Here is an 18,350-nt window from a genome sequence, read left to right as displayed (position 1 = left end):
GTCCTAATTTATTTCGCTGAAAGAAGAAAAAAAGTTATGATGATTTTATGGGCTTGAGGATTTAAAAAGATGTGAACTAAGTGAAGAGGTGAAAGAATTTATGTAACGTTTAAGAGGGGGAGAAGATTATAATTATCTATTGAAGAGAAGGTTGAAAGTCATTATATTTCATAACTTCATTTTCTTTCTATTCCTTTTTCCTTTCTTTTTTTAGATTTGTCTTTTATTTTGTATAAAATTCTCAATATATAAATAAATAAATAAAAACCTGTAACCTGTCAAACACTAGGAAAAAACAAAGTATGATTGATGGATCAAAATACCAATAGCCAGCCAGAATGTGAACATCTAATAATTGCTAGATACCACTGTTAATTGTCTTCTTAACTGTAACAATATTCCATGACAAGATGGATGAAAAACAGTTGGTCAGAGGCGAATATTTTTAGGTTATAAAATAAGAGATGAACCCCTCCCAGTATTGTTCTGCTCCATAACTGCAATTTTATAACTGCCTTTTGCCTACTAAGTCTCTTGCTATCTTTTCTACATTGGGAAATCTTGTGAAATCAAGGAACAACAAATTAAATTATGGTAAATATCTAATTATGGATTTAGGTAATCTCCCTGTTTGCATTGGTTGGGGAAAATGTCTGATTAGTCTTGGTACCTCTAATTACTTATAAAACTAACTAAATAACATCCCTAAATATATTTAAGTAGATACTCTTGAGCTGCCACTGCTCACTTATGTCAGCTGTGAAAAATGAATTCAATATTTAAAGCATTGACCAAGTGTTATTCTACATATAAAGAGGAAATTTGGTCCAATTTTTTTCAACATAATACTTCATGCTCTGTGCATCTAAAGTAGACAATATGTTACTCTTCATAACATCAACCCATTTAGGGAAAAGCAGACTGAAAAGGGCTGCTGGGACATTTAGTTTCTAAACCCACATTTTTAAACCAGTAAAATGAGTCATTACCTGAGGGGGTACAACTCTTCCCGTCTTCTTTTAGTGTATATCCTGCTGCACAGGAGCAGGTCACATGACGTGAATGTTCGGTATCTTGGCAGTATTGCTCACAATATCCATTTTTGTACCAGCATTCAAATTTCTCTGCATTGAAGACAGGGATGAAGCTCCTTGAGTCATTACTACGTACTCTCTCCAACAGATTATAATCCTATAATAATAGACTATCACTAGTGGGAACCCAAATCACAATTTATCATTTTTTAAATTAATAGAGACCTTCAAGTTATATTTGGGCCTCTATGTGTGTGTAATGTGTGTGTGTGTGTGTGTGTGTGTGTGTGTGTGTGTGTGTGTGCGTATGTGTCTTTGAATCAGTCCATGCAGTTTTCTTGGCAACTTTTTTTGGCAGTGGTTGCCACTGCTGTCTCCCTAAGGATAAAAGAGACAGTGAGTGGCTCATTATTACCCAGCTGGCACTATACTTAAGACAGGATTAGAACTCACATATCCTAGTTTCTAGCCTAGTGCTTTTAAGTACTAGACCAAACTGGCTCCCCAAGTTCCTTGAGATAGCAAATTTTTGTTTTGTTTAGTGTTATGACTTACTCCCTAAGGAGAAAAAAATGGAATTTTACACCTTCTCTCCCAGCATCATTTGATCCCCGCTTCACCACCTGCCTTAACATAGCAGCCACTTCAGACAAATGGTTGTCCAATCTCTTCTTAAAAACTCCCAGTGTTGGAGCATTCACAACTTCTGGAGGCAGGTTGTTCCACTGATTAATTGTTCTGTCAGGAAATTTCTCTTTATTTCTAGGTTGCTTCTCTCCTTGATTATTTTCCATCCATTGCTTCTTGTCCTAACTTCAAGTGCTTTGGAGAATAGCTTGACTCCTTCTTTGTGGCAACTCCTGAGATATTGGAACACTGCTATCATGTACCCCTAGTCCTTCTCTTCATTAAACTAGACATACCCAGTTCCAGCAACCATTCTCTGATCATCTTTGTTGCTTTCCTCTGCACTCTTTCTAGAGTCTAGAGTCAAAACTTTGAAAACACACCAAGACTGAGCTTGTACGAGATCATAAATATCAGAGGCAATAACTGGACTTAAACACACAGCACAAAAAATTAAGCTCAATGCAGCTCTCAACAAATACTTATCTATTCTTTTAGAGAATAGATATTTCTTGGAATAATTTTTCCTCTGTGCCAATTTGTTACCTAGCAACTCCTCCTTCCTGCAAATTTCCTGAATTTGGAAGAGATTCTTATCTCTCTTTTTTCCTCTTTCTTGGCACACCACTCCTTGTTTGTCTGTCTTCCACCAAAGAACTCCCTGCACAAAATAATGTTTCCCCTCAGAGAGGAAGGGGACAGTGGGGATCTCTCTTTTGCAGTGTGCTAAAGCAGAGGTCCCCAACCTTTTGGGCACCAGGGACTGGTTCCATGGAGAGAGGTTTTTCCACAGACTGGAGGATGCATGGTTTTGTATGCTGCCTGCATCCTGTGGATAGGATTTTGCTTCTTTGTGCAGACCATTTGCTGGCGTGCTGCGGCCCGGTACTGGTCCACAGACCAGGGGTTGGAGACCCCTGTGCTAAAGTAAGCATTTCTGCTCAGGAAGCCCTTACTTGAGACGAAGCAACTCTATCTGGGAAGCAACTGTAAATCCTGCATGCTATTATAAGAGCGTATCTTTGAAAAAGAGTCCACATCCAGACCTAAGGTTACCCATTTGAGGCTGCCCTTCTAGTTGATGTAGTTGTGTGCAGCAAATCAAATCCAACATATGGGTGCAGGAAACACACACGCACACGCGCACACACACACACACACACACACACACACACACTGCCTTTATTTTCCCATGAGTTATTATTTTAATCTTGCTCCTAAGCGTAGGTGTTTCATATGGTTTGACATTTTATTTCTTTTCTTGGATTACTGTTTTGCATCATCCTTACACAGAACTTGTCAGATAATATATATTAATCTAAATAATTATATTGTAGTTCATATGATCAAGAAAAAAATTGGTATTATCTTCTCCACCATGACAAGAAATCTACTAAGCTATGGTGACCAGCATGTGAAAATAGGCCTGAGGTTTCCTCCCCATTTTGAAAGGAAAGATATGTCTACTGCCTTCTTCTCTAACTCAACAACAGGAGAAGCCTACTATTTGCTTGACTCATGCAACAGAAAGTCAAAAGAGGTTAACATGATTTCTCATAAGTTTATTTCTACCCTGTGTGGCACTGGAGCTTCAAACAGCTAGAAGAGGAGAGAATTCTTTGCCTCCCCCAATTCTATTCTGAATTATGAAACCCTCTCTCCAACCAGAACTTGTTCGTTTGTTTGTTTATATTTTGTATTTCTTAATTGCTCATCTCCCTCTGGGTGTACAATATAATCAATAAAATTAGTATTAAAATCAGAATTTAGTATTAAAAAGTTTTAAAATTATAAAAATAACATTAATATATTTCAAAAGGTGAACAATTTCAAGATGGGGGGCTAATAGTTGTTAATATAGGCGGAGGCTTCTCATGAGGTTGGCTGGCCCCACAGTTGTGTGGGCCTATCTCCCACACAAAGCCGCACAGGCAAGTTTTGACCTCTTTGCAGAAGGTCAAAAGATTTGGGGCTTTCCTCACCTCTGAGGGCAGTGCAGGGTCCAGGACAGAAAAGGTCCTCTTTTTGCACCCTGCAAACTCAAAATTATTTGACTGTTGGGTCTGCAGTATATCTTTGTTGCTTGAACGAGGGGGACAGGATGATATGAGGGGGCAAAGCCAGTTCTGTAGGTAGCCTACCCTATGACATGTAGTGCTTTACAGGTAATGACCAACCCCTTGACTTGGACTTGGAAGCAATCTGGCACCCAGTGTAGTTTGTGGAGCAAATGTGTTATATGTGCCTTTCTTGCTCACCCAGTATGACTTGCACAGTTGCATTGTGCACCAGTTGAAACCTCTGGATACTTTTCAAAGATAGTCCATTTAGAGTATATTGCAATAGTCCAATTGGGAGATGAGGGTCACCCTGTCCTGGAAGGGGCATAACTGGTGCACAAGGCAGTGTGGGGCAAAGGCTGTTCTTGCCATGGCTGCCATTTGCTCTTTGATCAGGAGCTATGGGTCCAAGAGGACCCCTAAGTTATCCACTGGGTCTGTGTGTGATAGTGCAATCCTATCCAGGGCCAGAGATGACTTTTGGATACAGAGGGGCCCACACCCAGCCACTCCATCTAATCAGCTACTTCAAGCAATTTTTGGGAAGAATGGAGTTATATATTTTTGAAGTTATTTATAAAAAGATTTTTGAAATTTATGTTGGAATGAAAACAGATATTATAATTTACATTTGGTAATGGAAAGGAGAAATTAGGAAGTAGTTGTTATGGTAACTGAATTAAATCTGAGTCCAAATTCTGAGTGATAAGGCATTTGAAAGAAAAAAGAATATTATTATTCAAAATAATAAGATTGATCCATTTAGTAATAGCTTCGATGCTTCTCTACAGCACAACACATAAACAAAAATTGCACCACAGGATAATTCTACCAATATCCTTATTTCATACTGTAAAGCAAAGCATAAAGTAACATTCACCAGAAATCTAACTCTAAATAAACCCAAATGTCAATAGGAATGTATTAACCTAAATGTTACTGGTTTTAAAATGGAGGAAGGGGACAGAAGTTCTTCATCAACAGTGACCAAAACATTTGCTCTGTCAGAATGATGCTCAAATAGTAGACATTCAAAAGTCAAGGTCAGACCTCTGAAATTAGTCCTCTTCCTTGATAATACCTGATGCATCTTAAATTTGAAGCAAATCCTTTGACAAATCGGGGACCAGGCTATTATTTTGGTTCTCTGGTCCCAACTACATGATAGCTTTTCCTGACACATCTCCTCTCTAAGCTACCCTTTTTCACTGTGCTAGTATGACTTTTGGCCAACAAATTGTTACCAGGTTAGGAAAGCTTCCATAAAATGTTACAACAACAGCAGGTAGGCTAATGTTATTCTCCACTCACCTATTTCACACTGATTTCCTCCATACCTTGGGGGACACGTACAGGAATATGTGTAGTGGCTGACTTTACATATTCCACCATTTTGACATGTATTTTCTTTACAGGGGTTGGAATCTGTTTGGAAAAAGAGATTTGATGATAGAAATCAAATCCAGATAAGTATTTGAAGTAATTTCTTATTTATGCATTAAAGTATTTTCTTACCCACTTCAGTTTCAATAACACACTACATAATCTAAAATAATAAATAACAACAAAAATAATAATGTCAATAAAATAAGACATGAGAATACAATAGATTAATGGACAATGGAGGAAAACTATAACAGTTAATTATATGAATAATACATTAAAATAATTCTGTCAAGTAAATAAAATTCTTGCCAGTACAAAAGCAAAATCTTCAATAGATTTCTAATGTATTGAAAAGTTAACATAGGTGTTTATAACAATTATTTGTGCAAAATACACAGAATATGAGCAAAATTTTTACTTTTGTAATCGAACCAAAACTCCATCTGCAAAATAAATAAAAAATAAAAACAGGTGATTAGGCCAAAGCACCCTTATAAATTAACTTAAACATTTCAATGTAAATAATTAAGACACATAAGATTTAAAATCAGCCTGGTTCTATAGAAAAGTTTTGGACAGGAAGGTGGATCTGGCTCTCTGATTTGCATAGATTGAGTGCCCAAACTGCAACCCAAAACCCACTTATGCATCGTCGGGTGCCGGGTGGGTGTGGCCCATTGGGTGGGCGTGGCTGCGGTGGTAACGGCAGACTGGGTGAGACTAAAAAGTTCAATCAATTCCAACTTTGCAAGATTTTTTTTTCTTGCGAGAAGTTGAAATTGACTGATTGATCGAACTTTTTTTTTTTTTTGCACACGGCGGTGGAGGCCTAAAGGGAAAAAGTTTTATAAAACCCAGCTGAAGGCCGAGGACTGAGGCGACGATGCGCGTGCCCACAGAGAGGGTTCTGAGTGCTGTCTCTGGCACCCATGCCATAGGTTCGCCACCACTGGCATAGATTATGAGGATTTGCATCATGAATATACAAATATATATGGTACCCATTTCTCAATTATTCTAACCTATATACATACACACATATATGTATACGTATATGTATACATATACAAGATTATAAAACAAAAAGCTCTAAAAGGCCTGGATTTTTTTTTAAGATTGAGTAGTCCTTTGTGGATTGTATTACAGAAAGGGCCTGTAGTAACTTGAACAGCAGTTTGCTCCGAAGTAAGACTCTACTTACTAGCTGCTATTAATTTATTATTTACTTATTAATGCTGTTAAGTGTGCCTGTATCTGCAGGAGGTATCTGGTTGAAATGATTCTCCTTCAGCCTCAGTTATGTCACTGAAACTAAAAAACAAATGTAATTAAGGATAGCAAGATTAGTCTGAGCACTGTTCAGATTTGGCATTTGAAGCAAATTGCTGAGTGCAGAATTTTTTTCTTAGGTTAAGACTTTTGAACCAGTGTTTTATTAAAAAATAATATAGCGTCCACAACCTTGAAGCTAGTCCAGACAGATATAGATTATTACTAAGGTGACCAACTTTTTTACAATGAAAAGGAGGACACAAATAAATTGAAGAAAAAAATATTGTAAAAGCTGGGCCATCCCATGGAAGGTCAACCACTTGCCGCGCCCCGCCCACAGCCGCCCCACCAGCACCACTGCTCCGCTGTGTAGAGTGGGCCCTGCAGCTCCCAAAGCACCAGCTGCACCGGCTCCATCCCCGGGGAGCAGCCCGCTGTCGACACACCCTGCCTGCAGCTGCCCCACCAGCACCACTGCTCACCCTGTACAGCCCCGTGTAGAGAGGGTCCCGTGGCTTCCACAACATGGGGGGGGGCAGCCAGCCAGTGGTGGTGAACCTATGACACGGATGCCAGAGGTGGCACTCAGAGCCCTCTCTGTGGGCACGCGCACCATCGCCCCAGTCCTAGGCCTTCAGCTGGGTTTTACAAAACCTTTTCGCTTTAGGCCTCCGCCGCCATGGCAAAAAAAAAAGGTTCAATCAGTCAATTTCAACCTCACGGGAAAAAAAAGAACTTGCAAAGTTGAAATTGATTGATTGAACTTTTTAGTCCCACCCAGTCTGCCGTTATCACCGCAGCCACGTCCACCCAATTGGCCACGCCCACCCAATTGGCCCACACCCAGCCAATGGGCCACATCCACCCGGCACTCAACGATGCATAAGTGGGTTTTGGGTTGCAGTTTGGCCACTCAGTCTCTAAAAGTTTTGCCATCATTGAACTAAGAGATGGTGTAGTTGGGTAGCAGGGAGGGGTGCAAAGTTCCTGCCAATTCGCTTTCGCTGCAGACAATTTGCATGTGCAAAGTTTGCAGGCCGGGTGTTTTGGTGTGCTCAGCAGCAATTCCTATTGGCTTTCGAAAGCCAATAGAGGAAGTAGCACAGCTCATGCAAAAGTTGAAAAAAAACATCAAAAAACAGATGCCAGAATGCCGTTATGAGCGTTCTATGAGAAAAAAAAAAGCCCTACAGATTAGTCTTCAAATATCAAAAAGGAGGACATGTAGGAGGACACTTTTCGAGGGAGGACAGACCTTACAAAAGGAGGACTGTCCTCCCTAAAGGAGGACGGTTGGTCACCTTATTATTATACTCTGTTATAGTAATGCTTTGCCTCATCCTTTCCTTGTTACATAACACAGCTGACCGGTTCAAAGAGGGTTTGGGCTATAAGAAACACGTCCAAAATATTCCCACACCTCTTTAGTGTGTGACATCCTGTAAGACCAGTAGGAGGTGAAGGATGAATGACAAGAAATCATGATTTCAGCTGGAGAAGTATGTATACAACTCCATTTTAAATACGTGAGGATTTTTTGCTGACTCTTTAAAGAAATAGAAATATTTATTCTAGCCACTGAAAGCCAAAAGATTGCTCTTGTATTTTACTTATTTATTCAGTTTGTATAACTGCCCTTCTCAAAGCAGTGAATCTGAATAGCAGACAAACATTGTATGTGTAATTCTTGTATTTATTGATTTTAATGTTCCAAATTATTGTTCCAAATTTTAAATGTTTTAACAATAACTACAGTGGTATCCGAGAACCAGCTTGGTATAGTAGTTAAGGCACCATGCTGGAAATTAGGAGCCTGTGAGTTCTAGTTCTGCCTTATCACAATGCCATCTGGATGACTTTGGGCCAGTCACTTTCTCTCAGCCCTAGGAAGGAGACAATGGCAAACCATTTCTGAAAAACTCTTGCCAAGAAAACTAAAAGGACTTGTCCAGGCAGTTACCAGGTGTCAACACTGACTTGAAAGCACAAACAGCAATAACAATAAAACAAACAAAACAGTAGTTTCCATGAGTGTGGCTATTTTGAGGAACCAGCAGTTTCTATGGGATATTTCAATAGACGCACTTTCCACGAAATAGTCAGATGTCCCTACAAATCCGTTGCTCACCGTTTTCTCCTTTGATTTGAAAATCTCTTTTGCCTCCTCAAATGAACACTGTTCCTCTCTGCATTCTCTCTCCAAATTTCCTGGGAGAATCTCCTCCAAGAAAGTGTTAGCACGTTTCTGAATCCTCAGAACCTGATTTGCCTTCTCTTTTTTCACAAATACTGTAGTTAAAGAGTAATATATCACTAAGTATTCCAATTTCTTCAATTCAGGGTACAATATATATTTATATTCTCACTGAACATACTGCATATAAAGAATACTGCAGGGCTAAACTGGGGGACATGTTTGGACATTTCTCCTGGGCTTAAATATGGGGGAGAGAATTCCATAAATGAAATATATTTTAAAACATGTGACTGCTTTTCATCTTCAAAATTCATCTCAAAACAACACTTACGAAATTAAAATAGCATTGTTCTTAAAGTAACAATCAGAAACATATGGGTTTAAATATTAGCTAAGGTTGTTAATACATGATCCACATTGTGATTGTTGGTAATGAATAATAGGTACCTGATAACGAATGTGAAAAGATGATGAAGCAGCAGATTAGGAAAATCAAGGTTGGCCCCAAGAAAATTCTAGCCATTTTATATCCAAAATGAATAGTAGAATATACTGATTTGGAGACAGTTACCTATACATAGGAAACAAGACTAAACAAAATATTCCTCAAGTACTGAGAGGAGAAAGAGAGAACTAGACAATAAGAATTATGTGTATATGGGGAATAGTTGAGAAGGCTACAGATCTAGAAATAAAGGGAACAGAAGCCAAATTTATTTTGTGGCCATTTGGATAGTGCCTAAAACCAGAATTAAATATACTGGAATAATAACTCAGATATTTTGCTCTTAAAGGAAAAATTAGCATGTTGAGGAAGACAGAAGTATCTGTTTTTATCACTGATCTGATACACTAGCAATGGCTATATATTCAGTGTGTCCAAGTGAAGAAACATCTGAAGAATAGTAGTGCAAGGAGATAAGACCCACTTCCTTTTAATCTCCTGTTAAAGCTGATGTTTTAACTGAAGCACCCTATAGGAACAGATGGTATTTTATTTTGTTTTGACAGCTGTTGATTATGCTCATTTCATCAAACAACAATTGGCATCCAATAACAGAAACTTTGTCGCCCAGGAAACCAGGTACATGTTAAAGGAAGAAAATAAAGAAAAAAACAGGCAGCTTTAAAAGAAACAGTCTCTGATTTGTTGCAGCAAATTAGAAATGTCGTGTTCTCTTACCTGATTAGGAAGGGAAAAGTGTAGAACAGCTACAAAAGCTAGGAAAGAAAGCTATTGAAAATTATATGTTGATGATTAAACTATTGCAAATATTGACATGGAAGTTCTGGTTTCAGGATACTATGGCAAAAAGCCCTTTCCCCACTGCAGCCCAAACATTTTAAAGTTAATCAGATTCTTTTTCCTTGCTTGTGGCCTCTTTTTTTTTTAATAATCCTCACATTTTTATAAAACTTGGGATGGGGGGAGAGAGAATGCTTTCCTATGTTTTATTCATCACCATAAATGACTTTTTGAAAGACATTGGAACTTTCTCACAAAACCTTCTCTTTGTCTTCTTTCAAATAGAATGTTTTCTGGATGTCTGCACTTTTATCCCTCTGAGCTGTAGTTATTATTTGATATATTTTGGTAGTATTCTGCTTTAAGTACATGCAATACATGCAAATACTTTAAGCACATGCAAATACATCTTCCTCAACAGGTTTTCTAGCTGGAAGATAATTCATATATCAATATGTGCATTTATGCATGTATCATAGATTTGGGGGAGTGTAAACACCCCATGTCACAAACATGGAAAGGAATCGATCTAAAATATTTAAAATAAGATGGACCAAATTTTTTACTCCTAAAACATCTAAATTAAACATAATCTTCCCAAATAGTCAAATATTGTAAGTTTAATTGATCAGTGACATCAAGAGAACAAAACAAGATGAAAATCACTTTGATATAAAAGCCAATTAAAAGTGACACATGGGTTTGGCAGAAAATGAATCTGGATCCTAAAAAGGCTGAGCAAGACAACCTGCCAAACAAGGAACTACAGTGTTGTGATAGCTGTGGTGCCCCATACACTATTAAGGTGATTAGATTACAAATATGTAGCTTTAACACATGGCCTTTCGCCTGAGGGGCTTCCTTCTGAGAAACAGATTTTGATGTGCAGCCTTATATCCATGGAAGGCAATTTATAATTCAGGAAGGGGAATGGGAAAGAAAATAGATGGCAGCATATTGAGGGTACATATGTATACTACATGTGAATATAGAAAACAAATAGAATAACAGTTCTAAAAGAATACTGTAGGAGTTATGCCAAATAGCCATGGGCTTCACCCCACAAACTCTCCATAATAGTGCCTATTCAAGGATAACACACACCAAAAAAAGATCTCCATTATGCAAGCAGCAACTCCCACTAGCTTGCATTCAATTTGAACTTGTTCTCTCCCATCTAGACCTTCACAGGCTCCAGGCACTAGGACATAATAATAGCAGCACCTCTGCACAACTCAGAGTAATAATTTATGTTTTGATATCATCAGCATACTAATGATATCCTACTCTAAATTGTTGGATGACCCTTCCCAATAGTTTCACATACTGTAAATGTTAACAATCAAGGGGGTGACGACTGATTCCTGTGATACCTGGTAAATGATGGGTCACTTGGCCAACCTTTTCTACAATAGATTGAAACTATTCATAGAGAATGGAGAAGAAGCATTGCAAAACTCTTCCTCAATCCCTAACCACCACAGGAGGTCCAGCAGTGTGCGGCAGCTGCCAAAAAGGCCAACACAGTGCTAGGCTGCATTAACAGAGGGATAGAATCAAGATCACGTGAAGTATTAATACCACTCTTCAATGCCTTGGTAAGGCCACACTTGGAATACTGCATCCAGTTTTGGTCACCACGATGTAAAAAAGATGTTGAGACTCTAGAAAGAGTACAGAGAAGAGCAACAAAGATGCTTAGGGGACTGGAGGCTAAAACATATAAGGAACGGTTGCTAGAATTGGGTATGTCTAGTTTAACGAAGAGAAGGACAAGGGGGGACATGATAGCAGTATTCCAATATCTCAGGGCTGCCATAAAGAAGAGGGAATTAAGCTATTTTCCAAAGCACCTGAAGGCAGGACAAGAAGCAACGGGTGTAAACTCATCAAGGAGAGAAGCAACCTAGAACTAAGGAGAAACTTCCTGACAGTGAGAACAATTAATCAGTGGAACAGCTTGCCTCCAGAAGCAGTAAATGCTCCAACACTGGAAGTTTTTAAGAAGAGACTGGACAGCCATTTGTCCGAAATGGTGTAGGGTTTCCTGCCCGAGCAGGGGGTTGGACTAGATGACCTCCAAGGTCCCTTCCAACTTTACTACTATTATTATTATTATATGATTGATGGTGTTAAATTCTGCAATAAGGAAGGAGAAGTATGTATGTTTCATCTCCTTTATCACCACATTATCGACACAAACATGGACATAGTTTCATTTATGGGTGAATTGGCTTTTCGTCTTTCTTCACTACCACTCCAGACATCATCTTTGAGAGGGACTTAGTAAACTAAGGCACCAACTGAAAATGGCATTCAGAAAGAAGCTACTCATGGGCAATAGAGAAAAGTTCCAGTTTGCATCCTGATACCCAGTTTTGAGCTGAACTGTCTATCAAACAGTTGGGAAAGTCCCCCAATTGTTTTTTTGAAACCAAGATTGTTGTAAATCCAGGATTGTCATAGAAAACTTTTGCTGCATTTGACCAAAATGAATTTGCCAACATTTTATGCAAAGAATCTGTGATACATAAAATAGTGAGACTATTGTAGAAAAGCAACACAAAGCAGAGTCACTTATATGTTATGTTTTTATTGATCATTAGCACAATGATTTTATGATTTCATTTTCTGACTGATCCAGTCAAGATATGAGCTGATCTTAGTGTAGATTCCAAAATTATTAGGATCCCCACAGCCTTCTCCCCAACTTACTAATCCAAGTAGGAACCAGGTGTTCTTGAATTTTACAACCATAGGACCACCACTGTCTCCATGACAAGAATCTCGTATATCTCCTGGTATCCCTGCACAGAACATGTTAGCTGTTAAAGAATTCCACATAGAATGGATACAGTCATTCCGTGATGCTATAGGGATTTCAATAAAATTGAGAACAGAGGAGAAATTCTTCTTACTATTTGCACTCTGGCTTCCCCAGCCTGTTACTATTGTTTGAATCCCTTCTGTCATCAACTGTTGATTTGCCAGGTTATGGGTAGGCAGGCAAATGGGTATAATATACTTATTGACAATAACTGGGTGGGATAGATGTAGTATTGCAATATCATTATCATAAGTGTCTGAAGAGTAATTTTCATGAGAGAATATCTTGTCAGCAATGATAGTTATCTCACTTTCATCTATCCGCCGTCGGTGATATTTTCCTGTAATGTAAAAATTTGGAAATATTATTTTCTTGAAAGTAAGCCAAACAGTTAAAAAAGACATTTAATAAAGGTTGTATTTTCTCCCTGAATATTTGAATAAGCAAACTCTGAACTTTAATAGGAATAAATAGCTACTCAATTATAACACAGATTTGTATGCACTAGGAAAATTGCCTACTATATTGTTCTTGTTAACCCAAAAATCAGATACAAAAAGAAAAAAGGAAAGAAGGAGAAAATATGCATATAATGGAATTGGATGGAGAAAATTAGAACACAAGTGGGTAGACTGAAGACCATTCATTCTGTATGGCTTGTTGGTTGAAGAGGATAGGAGATGCAAGAAAACATTTTATATGCATTTCACTTTTTCAAACCAAAATATCAGCTACAGGCTTCTAGTCAAGAGATGAAATATGAGAATGCCAGATATTTTTAAAAAATTAAGAAAAGCCTGCATGGAACAGATAATAGGTTTCTCTAATCCAGGGGTGTCAATGTCACATGACGTGTCACGATGTACCACCACTTTTTTGCCATTGCTGGCAATGGGGTGGATGCGGTTTCGCCATGACACATCTGGTCCGCAGGCCGGCAGTTTGACACCCTTCCTCTAATCTAACCCAGCATTTTCTTCCTATTGTGACCAGACAGTTAATTACATCAACAACTTTGTCAAATTCCACCCCTTTCAAGCCATCAAAATTAATATGGACAGCATTATATCTTCATAGTTTAAAAAGAGGCGGTGTTAACAAGTCCTCTTTTATCAGTCTTTTATCTTTCACCACTAATGTCAGGTAGTAATACTGTGAGAAAAGGAGAAAAACTCCTAATCCAGTTTATTACATTGTGTGTATAGGTAGTCCTTAACTTAATACAGTTCATTTAATGACTGTTTGCAGTTACAACCAGTTACTGGAGACAGGATCGATAAAAGTCGAAGCAAGAATCTGTATAGCTTCCTTAAACATCTGTCTAAGGCCTAATTGCTTTCCACAAGGCCTTGCTCCATTAATTCTTCAAGATAAATTCTTCTCTTCATGGATCAAGGCAGTCGAGTCCAACCTTGCCAAACTAGGCTTCTCGTCAGCCTCAATTCTCAAATTGGACTACGACCAAGCAAAACAAACCTTGCGTCAAAGGGTAGAGGACATCAAGAGGCAAGCGGACAGGTATAGCTCCGCTGTTTCTGGCTCCTGACTCTGTTAGATATGTGGTTACACCTGCCAGATAGCTTAATCAGTTGGAGTCAGTAAACCACCGGAAAGCATTCTTGCTTGCACGGTGCCATGCATTTCCATTGGCCGTCCTGTACGGCAAGTATAAAAAGACACCATTGGCTGAAAGACTCTGCTCCTGTGACTCAGGAGAGGTGGAAACCATTGGACACATACTCCTTCGATGTTCCTTCTATAGAGCTATTCGGAAAAACCATATCCTCCTCATAATGGATAGGTATCCTGGTCGTTCGGAAAGTATTTATCCCCAGTGGCTGCTTAAGGATGAGCAGGCAGTGACCATGGCACAGGTGGCTAGATTCTGAGCAGCAGCATTGGGGATTCGTCAGAAACATAAATAAACATTTTAGATCTTTTTAATAATCTTTTATAATTAATTTTATTACGTGTTTTTAATCCAGCATTAGACTATACTCAATGTATTTTTATTGTCAGGCCAGTATAATTCAGTTTTTCTGAAGGTAGCTAGGTTTTGTTACACTGTCTGTAAAACTAGGGAGACGTTGGTCACCCATTGATTACATCATTAATTGTAATATATTGCTATGTCTTCTATTGTTGGTTCTGTTTAGTTTTGTTTTATTTGAATGTTTACTTTATGTGTTGGCCTTTGGCTGTAATAATAAATTGAATTGAATTGAATTATATCTATTTTCACATGTTCCATCAAGCTAATTGCTATACACCCAAGTCCATGATCAGCAATTATCAGCTTAGATCCCTTCAACCTATAGGTGAAATTAAGGGTTTTCTACAATTGTTGTTCCAATGTGTATCACTTTTCCATTATATTTTTTATTTAAATTTAAAAAAACTATTATAATTAACAGTTGAGCCCAAAATGTCTATTGCTAAGCAGAGATTTAAGTGAGTGAGTTGTGCCTCATTTTACGTTCTTTTTTGCCCCAGTAGTTAAGTGAATCACTGTAGTTATTAAGTGGATCATATGATCATTCAGTGAATCAGGCTTTCCTCCATTGACTTTGCTTGTCAGAAGCTGGCTGGGAAGGTTACAAATGATGATCACATGATCCCAGGACAGGGCAACCATCATAAATACATGTCAGTTGCCAAGCACCTGAATTTTGATCACATGATTATTGGGTTGCTCAATAATCATAAGTGTGAAAACTGGTCATAAGTCACTTTTTTCAAGGTTGTTGTAACTGTGAATGGTCACTAAATGAATGGTTGTAAGTTGAGAACTACCTATAAATCCTTTGGTCCTGCTCTTAAATTAAAAAAAAAAATCCCATAAGCTTGTTTTCAACTCTTGTAAACAGATGATGTAAGCATCTATTAAGGAACTTCCCCTGGCAGGATTAAGGAGTTTGCCTTTTCCATTGTGGTCTCTGCCTGTGGAACATTCTACCACTGGAGGTAATATCTGCTCTTACCCTCTGGGTCTTCTGGAAGGGCCTGGTTTGCTGATTGGCTTAGAGTCCTGATGGGAACACTCTTTGCTGGAGGTGGTTGATGGGGTAAGAGGAAGACCTCACTTCTGTGCCATCTGTCCCTTGATTCTAATTTTTATACAATTCTTTTTATTTTAATTGTTTTTATATTTATTTGTATCTTCTGAAAGCCACCCAGAGTCACTTTATTAGTGAGATGGATGTTTTATAAATTCAATAAACAAATAATAAAATCATTGAAGAAACACTCTTCCAATTATGCCCCTTGATACTCAGATCTCAGACCCTAGGTCTAGGATCAAGAAGTAGAAATGTGAATAGGCTGTGTACTCAGGAGCCTAAAGCAAATAGTCTCCTTAGGAGAATGCTGTTTCTCCCAAAAGATCAAATCTGATTGATGACTACGTACCTCCAGCATTTAAGCCTCTACCTGCAAACAGGATGATGATTAATAGAACAAATTTTGTGTTCTGGGAAACCTTGGTCTCATATCTTATCTCTGAATATGCTACTGGTAAGATATTTTTGTTTTTCTTAAATTTTTTTGAGACTGGAATCATAGCTTGGATATCAACTGTAAATGCTTGTGCCTGTTCATAGCCTTTTTATTATCAGTTACCTTGCCTCACAGGCAAGATTTAACAAAGTTTAAATTTTAATTTCTTGTTACTAAGAGTTATTTCTGGAAAGATCAGTTCAGACATACTGGTAGAATCTTTTTAGAAGAACATTATTTTAGTTTAACTCTCAATCAATCAGAATAGAGCTGGAAGGAAACTGGAGGTCTTCTACTCCAACCCCCTGCTCAAGCAAGAGACCCTATACCATCTTGGATAGGTGGTTGTCCAGTCTTTTCTTAAAAACCTCCATTGATGAAGCACCTACGACTTCTGAAGGCAAGCTGTTCCACTGGTTAATTGTCCTCACTGTTAGTAAGTTTTCCCTTAATTCCAGGTTGCTTCTCTCTTTGATCAATTTCCATCCATTATTTCTTGTCTTGCCTTCTGGTGCTTTGGAAAATAAGTCGACCCCTTCCTCTTTGAGGCAGCCCTTCAAATACTGGAATACTACTATCATATTCCCCCCCAATCCTTCTTTTCTCTAGACTAGCCATGCAAACTTGATGGATGTATCTATCCAGAGTTAGGAATTCAGCAATCTCCACAAAAATAGGCATTATATCAATGTCTTTCAACCTCAACAACTTTGAGATGGAATTGACATCCACACATTTTAAGTTGGTGAGATTGAGAAACACCGCATTATACAGGGTAAAAGATTTATTGACACATGCCGTATTAAAAAAGAATACAGGTATTGGGGTTTTCCTTACCAAGGATCAGTTTGATTCTCGATTCTCGAAACACACAATGTGCAGCTGTCAATACCCAAGCAGGATGAATGAGAACACCACCACATTTAAATTCTCCTGCACTATTGCCCAACATAACCTGCAATGGAAGGAGGAAAAGGCTGTTAAATCTGTTCCCTTGCCCATGCTGTTCTGCTGGTGATCTTGAATCTGAATTTACTAAATTGTTAGGTCAAATGCAATAGCCCTTGGATGTTTTGCTGGTCAGGATATTCTGAATGGAATGGAAATCAGTGGGACAAATACTGTAGGAACTGCATAAAATTAAATTTACATTTCTTCTGATGTACTTATCTTTCCAATTGGTATTGAAGTTGTCACTTTTATACTCAGCAAACTGTTTGAATATATTATATTAGAATAACTCAAATGGAATTATTAATTTGGTGACAGCTCAGGCTGAGTGCTTGTCATCTGCTCTGAAAATTCTTTATTGTTTTGAAACAATTCTAAAATGGATTTGCAGGTGAGGATTCAAAGTGCTGTCAGCCTTAATTTTAAATTACAATTGCTTCTGCATTGCCCAGTTTATGTCTTTTATTAAAATGCAGTGACTGTATATCCCAATCCCAGGATGAGAGTCCTGAGAATTCCATTCTTAGACATCTGTGTGGCGTAAGCTTAAGTGAAGCTGGTATGTTGTTCAACAAAGCAATTTGGAAAAATCAGGTCTCCTTAACTGTTTATAGTAACTAGAATCCATTATACAATGCATCAGCTCCAAATCCTCCTTTTTTTGTAGACTTCAAACTTCAGCAATCCCTCTGACTATGGTTGCAGCATAGCTTCCTACCATTTTGAAGTGGAAAACTATACTGTAAGTCCTAACATAGAAATATCACAATTAAAAAAATCACCCAAAACTCAGTCCTACTCATTCTTGTGATATAGGTCATCCACTTCCTCTTTGTAGCCCTTGTCATCTTCCCATTCTTAAGTATGTTTCCTAGATGCTTAAAAGTTTTCCAATGTGGTATATTCAAATCCTTTTGCTTTGACATGACAGTATTTGTCAAGAAAATATAATGAACAGTATCTGATGTTGTAGACACTGAAATAAAAAGGACTTAGAGGCCAATACATGGGATAAACAGATGCCCATTTCACAGAAAGATCAAAGCTACTACAAAATGAAGATTTCATTGCTACATACTTGCCAAGGGCTGTCTCCTCTTTTTCCAGGACTACCCCCAATTATTTTTGCAACTTTTAATTTGGATTCCACAACTCTCCCACAGGAATACTCCACTGCAAAAAAAAGAAGGAAAAGAAAGTTTGAAATACCACTATAATACCTTAACAATTATCCCAATATTCAACCAAGATTTTT

The 18,350-nt window shown here is 38.1% G+C and overlaps 1 protein-coding gene across 1 annotated transcript in view; it reads right to left on the bottom strand.

The window, feature by feature from the left end:
- Positions 1 to 18,350, bottom strand: part of PROC (protein C, inactivator of coagulation factors Va and VIIIa) — a 34,902-nt gene that overhangs the window by 6,874 nt on the left and 9,678 nt on the right. The window contains exons 7-15 of the mRNA XM_039347178.1: positions 18,174 to 18,268; positions 16,982 to 17,099; positions 12,442 to 12,989; positions 9,760 to 9,810; positions 9,024 to 9,147; positions 8,508 to 8,668; positions 5,526 to 5,550; positions 5,033 to 5,146; positions 990 to 1,124 (exon numbers count right to left, since the gene is read on the bottom strand). Of these exons, the coding sequence (XP_039203112.1) occupies positions 990 to 1,124; positions 5,033 to 5,146; positions 5,526 to 5,550; positions 8,508 to 8,668; positions 9,024 to 9,147; positions 9,760 to 9,810; positions 12,442 to 12,989; positions 16,982 to 17,099; positions 18,174 to 18,268 (1,371 nt within the window). The remainder of the gene's footprint in view (positions 1 to 989; positions 1,125 to 5,032; positions 5,147 to 5,525; positions 5,551 to 8,507; positions 8,669 to 9,023; positions 9,148 to 9,759; positions 9,811 to 12,441; positions 12,990 to 16,981; positions 17,100 to 18,173; positions 18,269 to 18,350) is intronic.

Source organism: Crotalus tigris, unplaced genomic scaffold (assembly GCF_016545835.1).
Source record: "Crotalus tigris isolate CLP2741 ecotype Arizona unplaced genomic scaffold, ASM1654583v1 scf7180000018053.2689490, whole genome shotgun sequence".
Classification (NCBI taxonomy): Eukaryota; Metazoa; Chordata; class Lepidosauria; order Squamata; family Viperidae; genus Crotalus; species Crotalus tigris.
The sequence above is the reverse complement of the archived record's forward strand: the minus strand, read 5'-3'. Positions and strand labels throughout refer to the sequence as shown.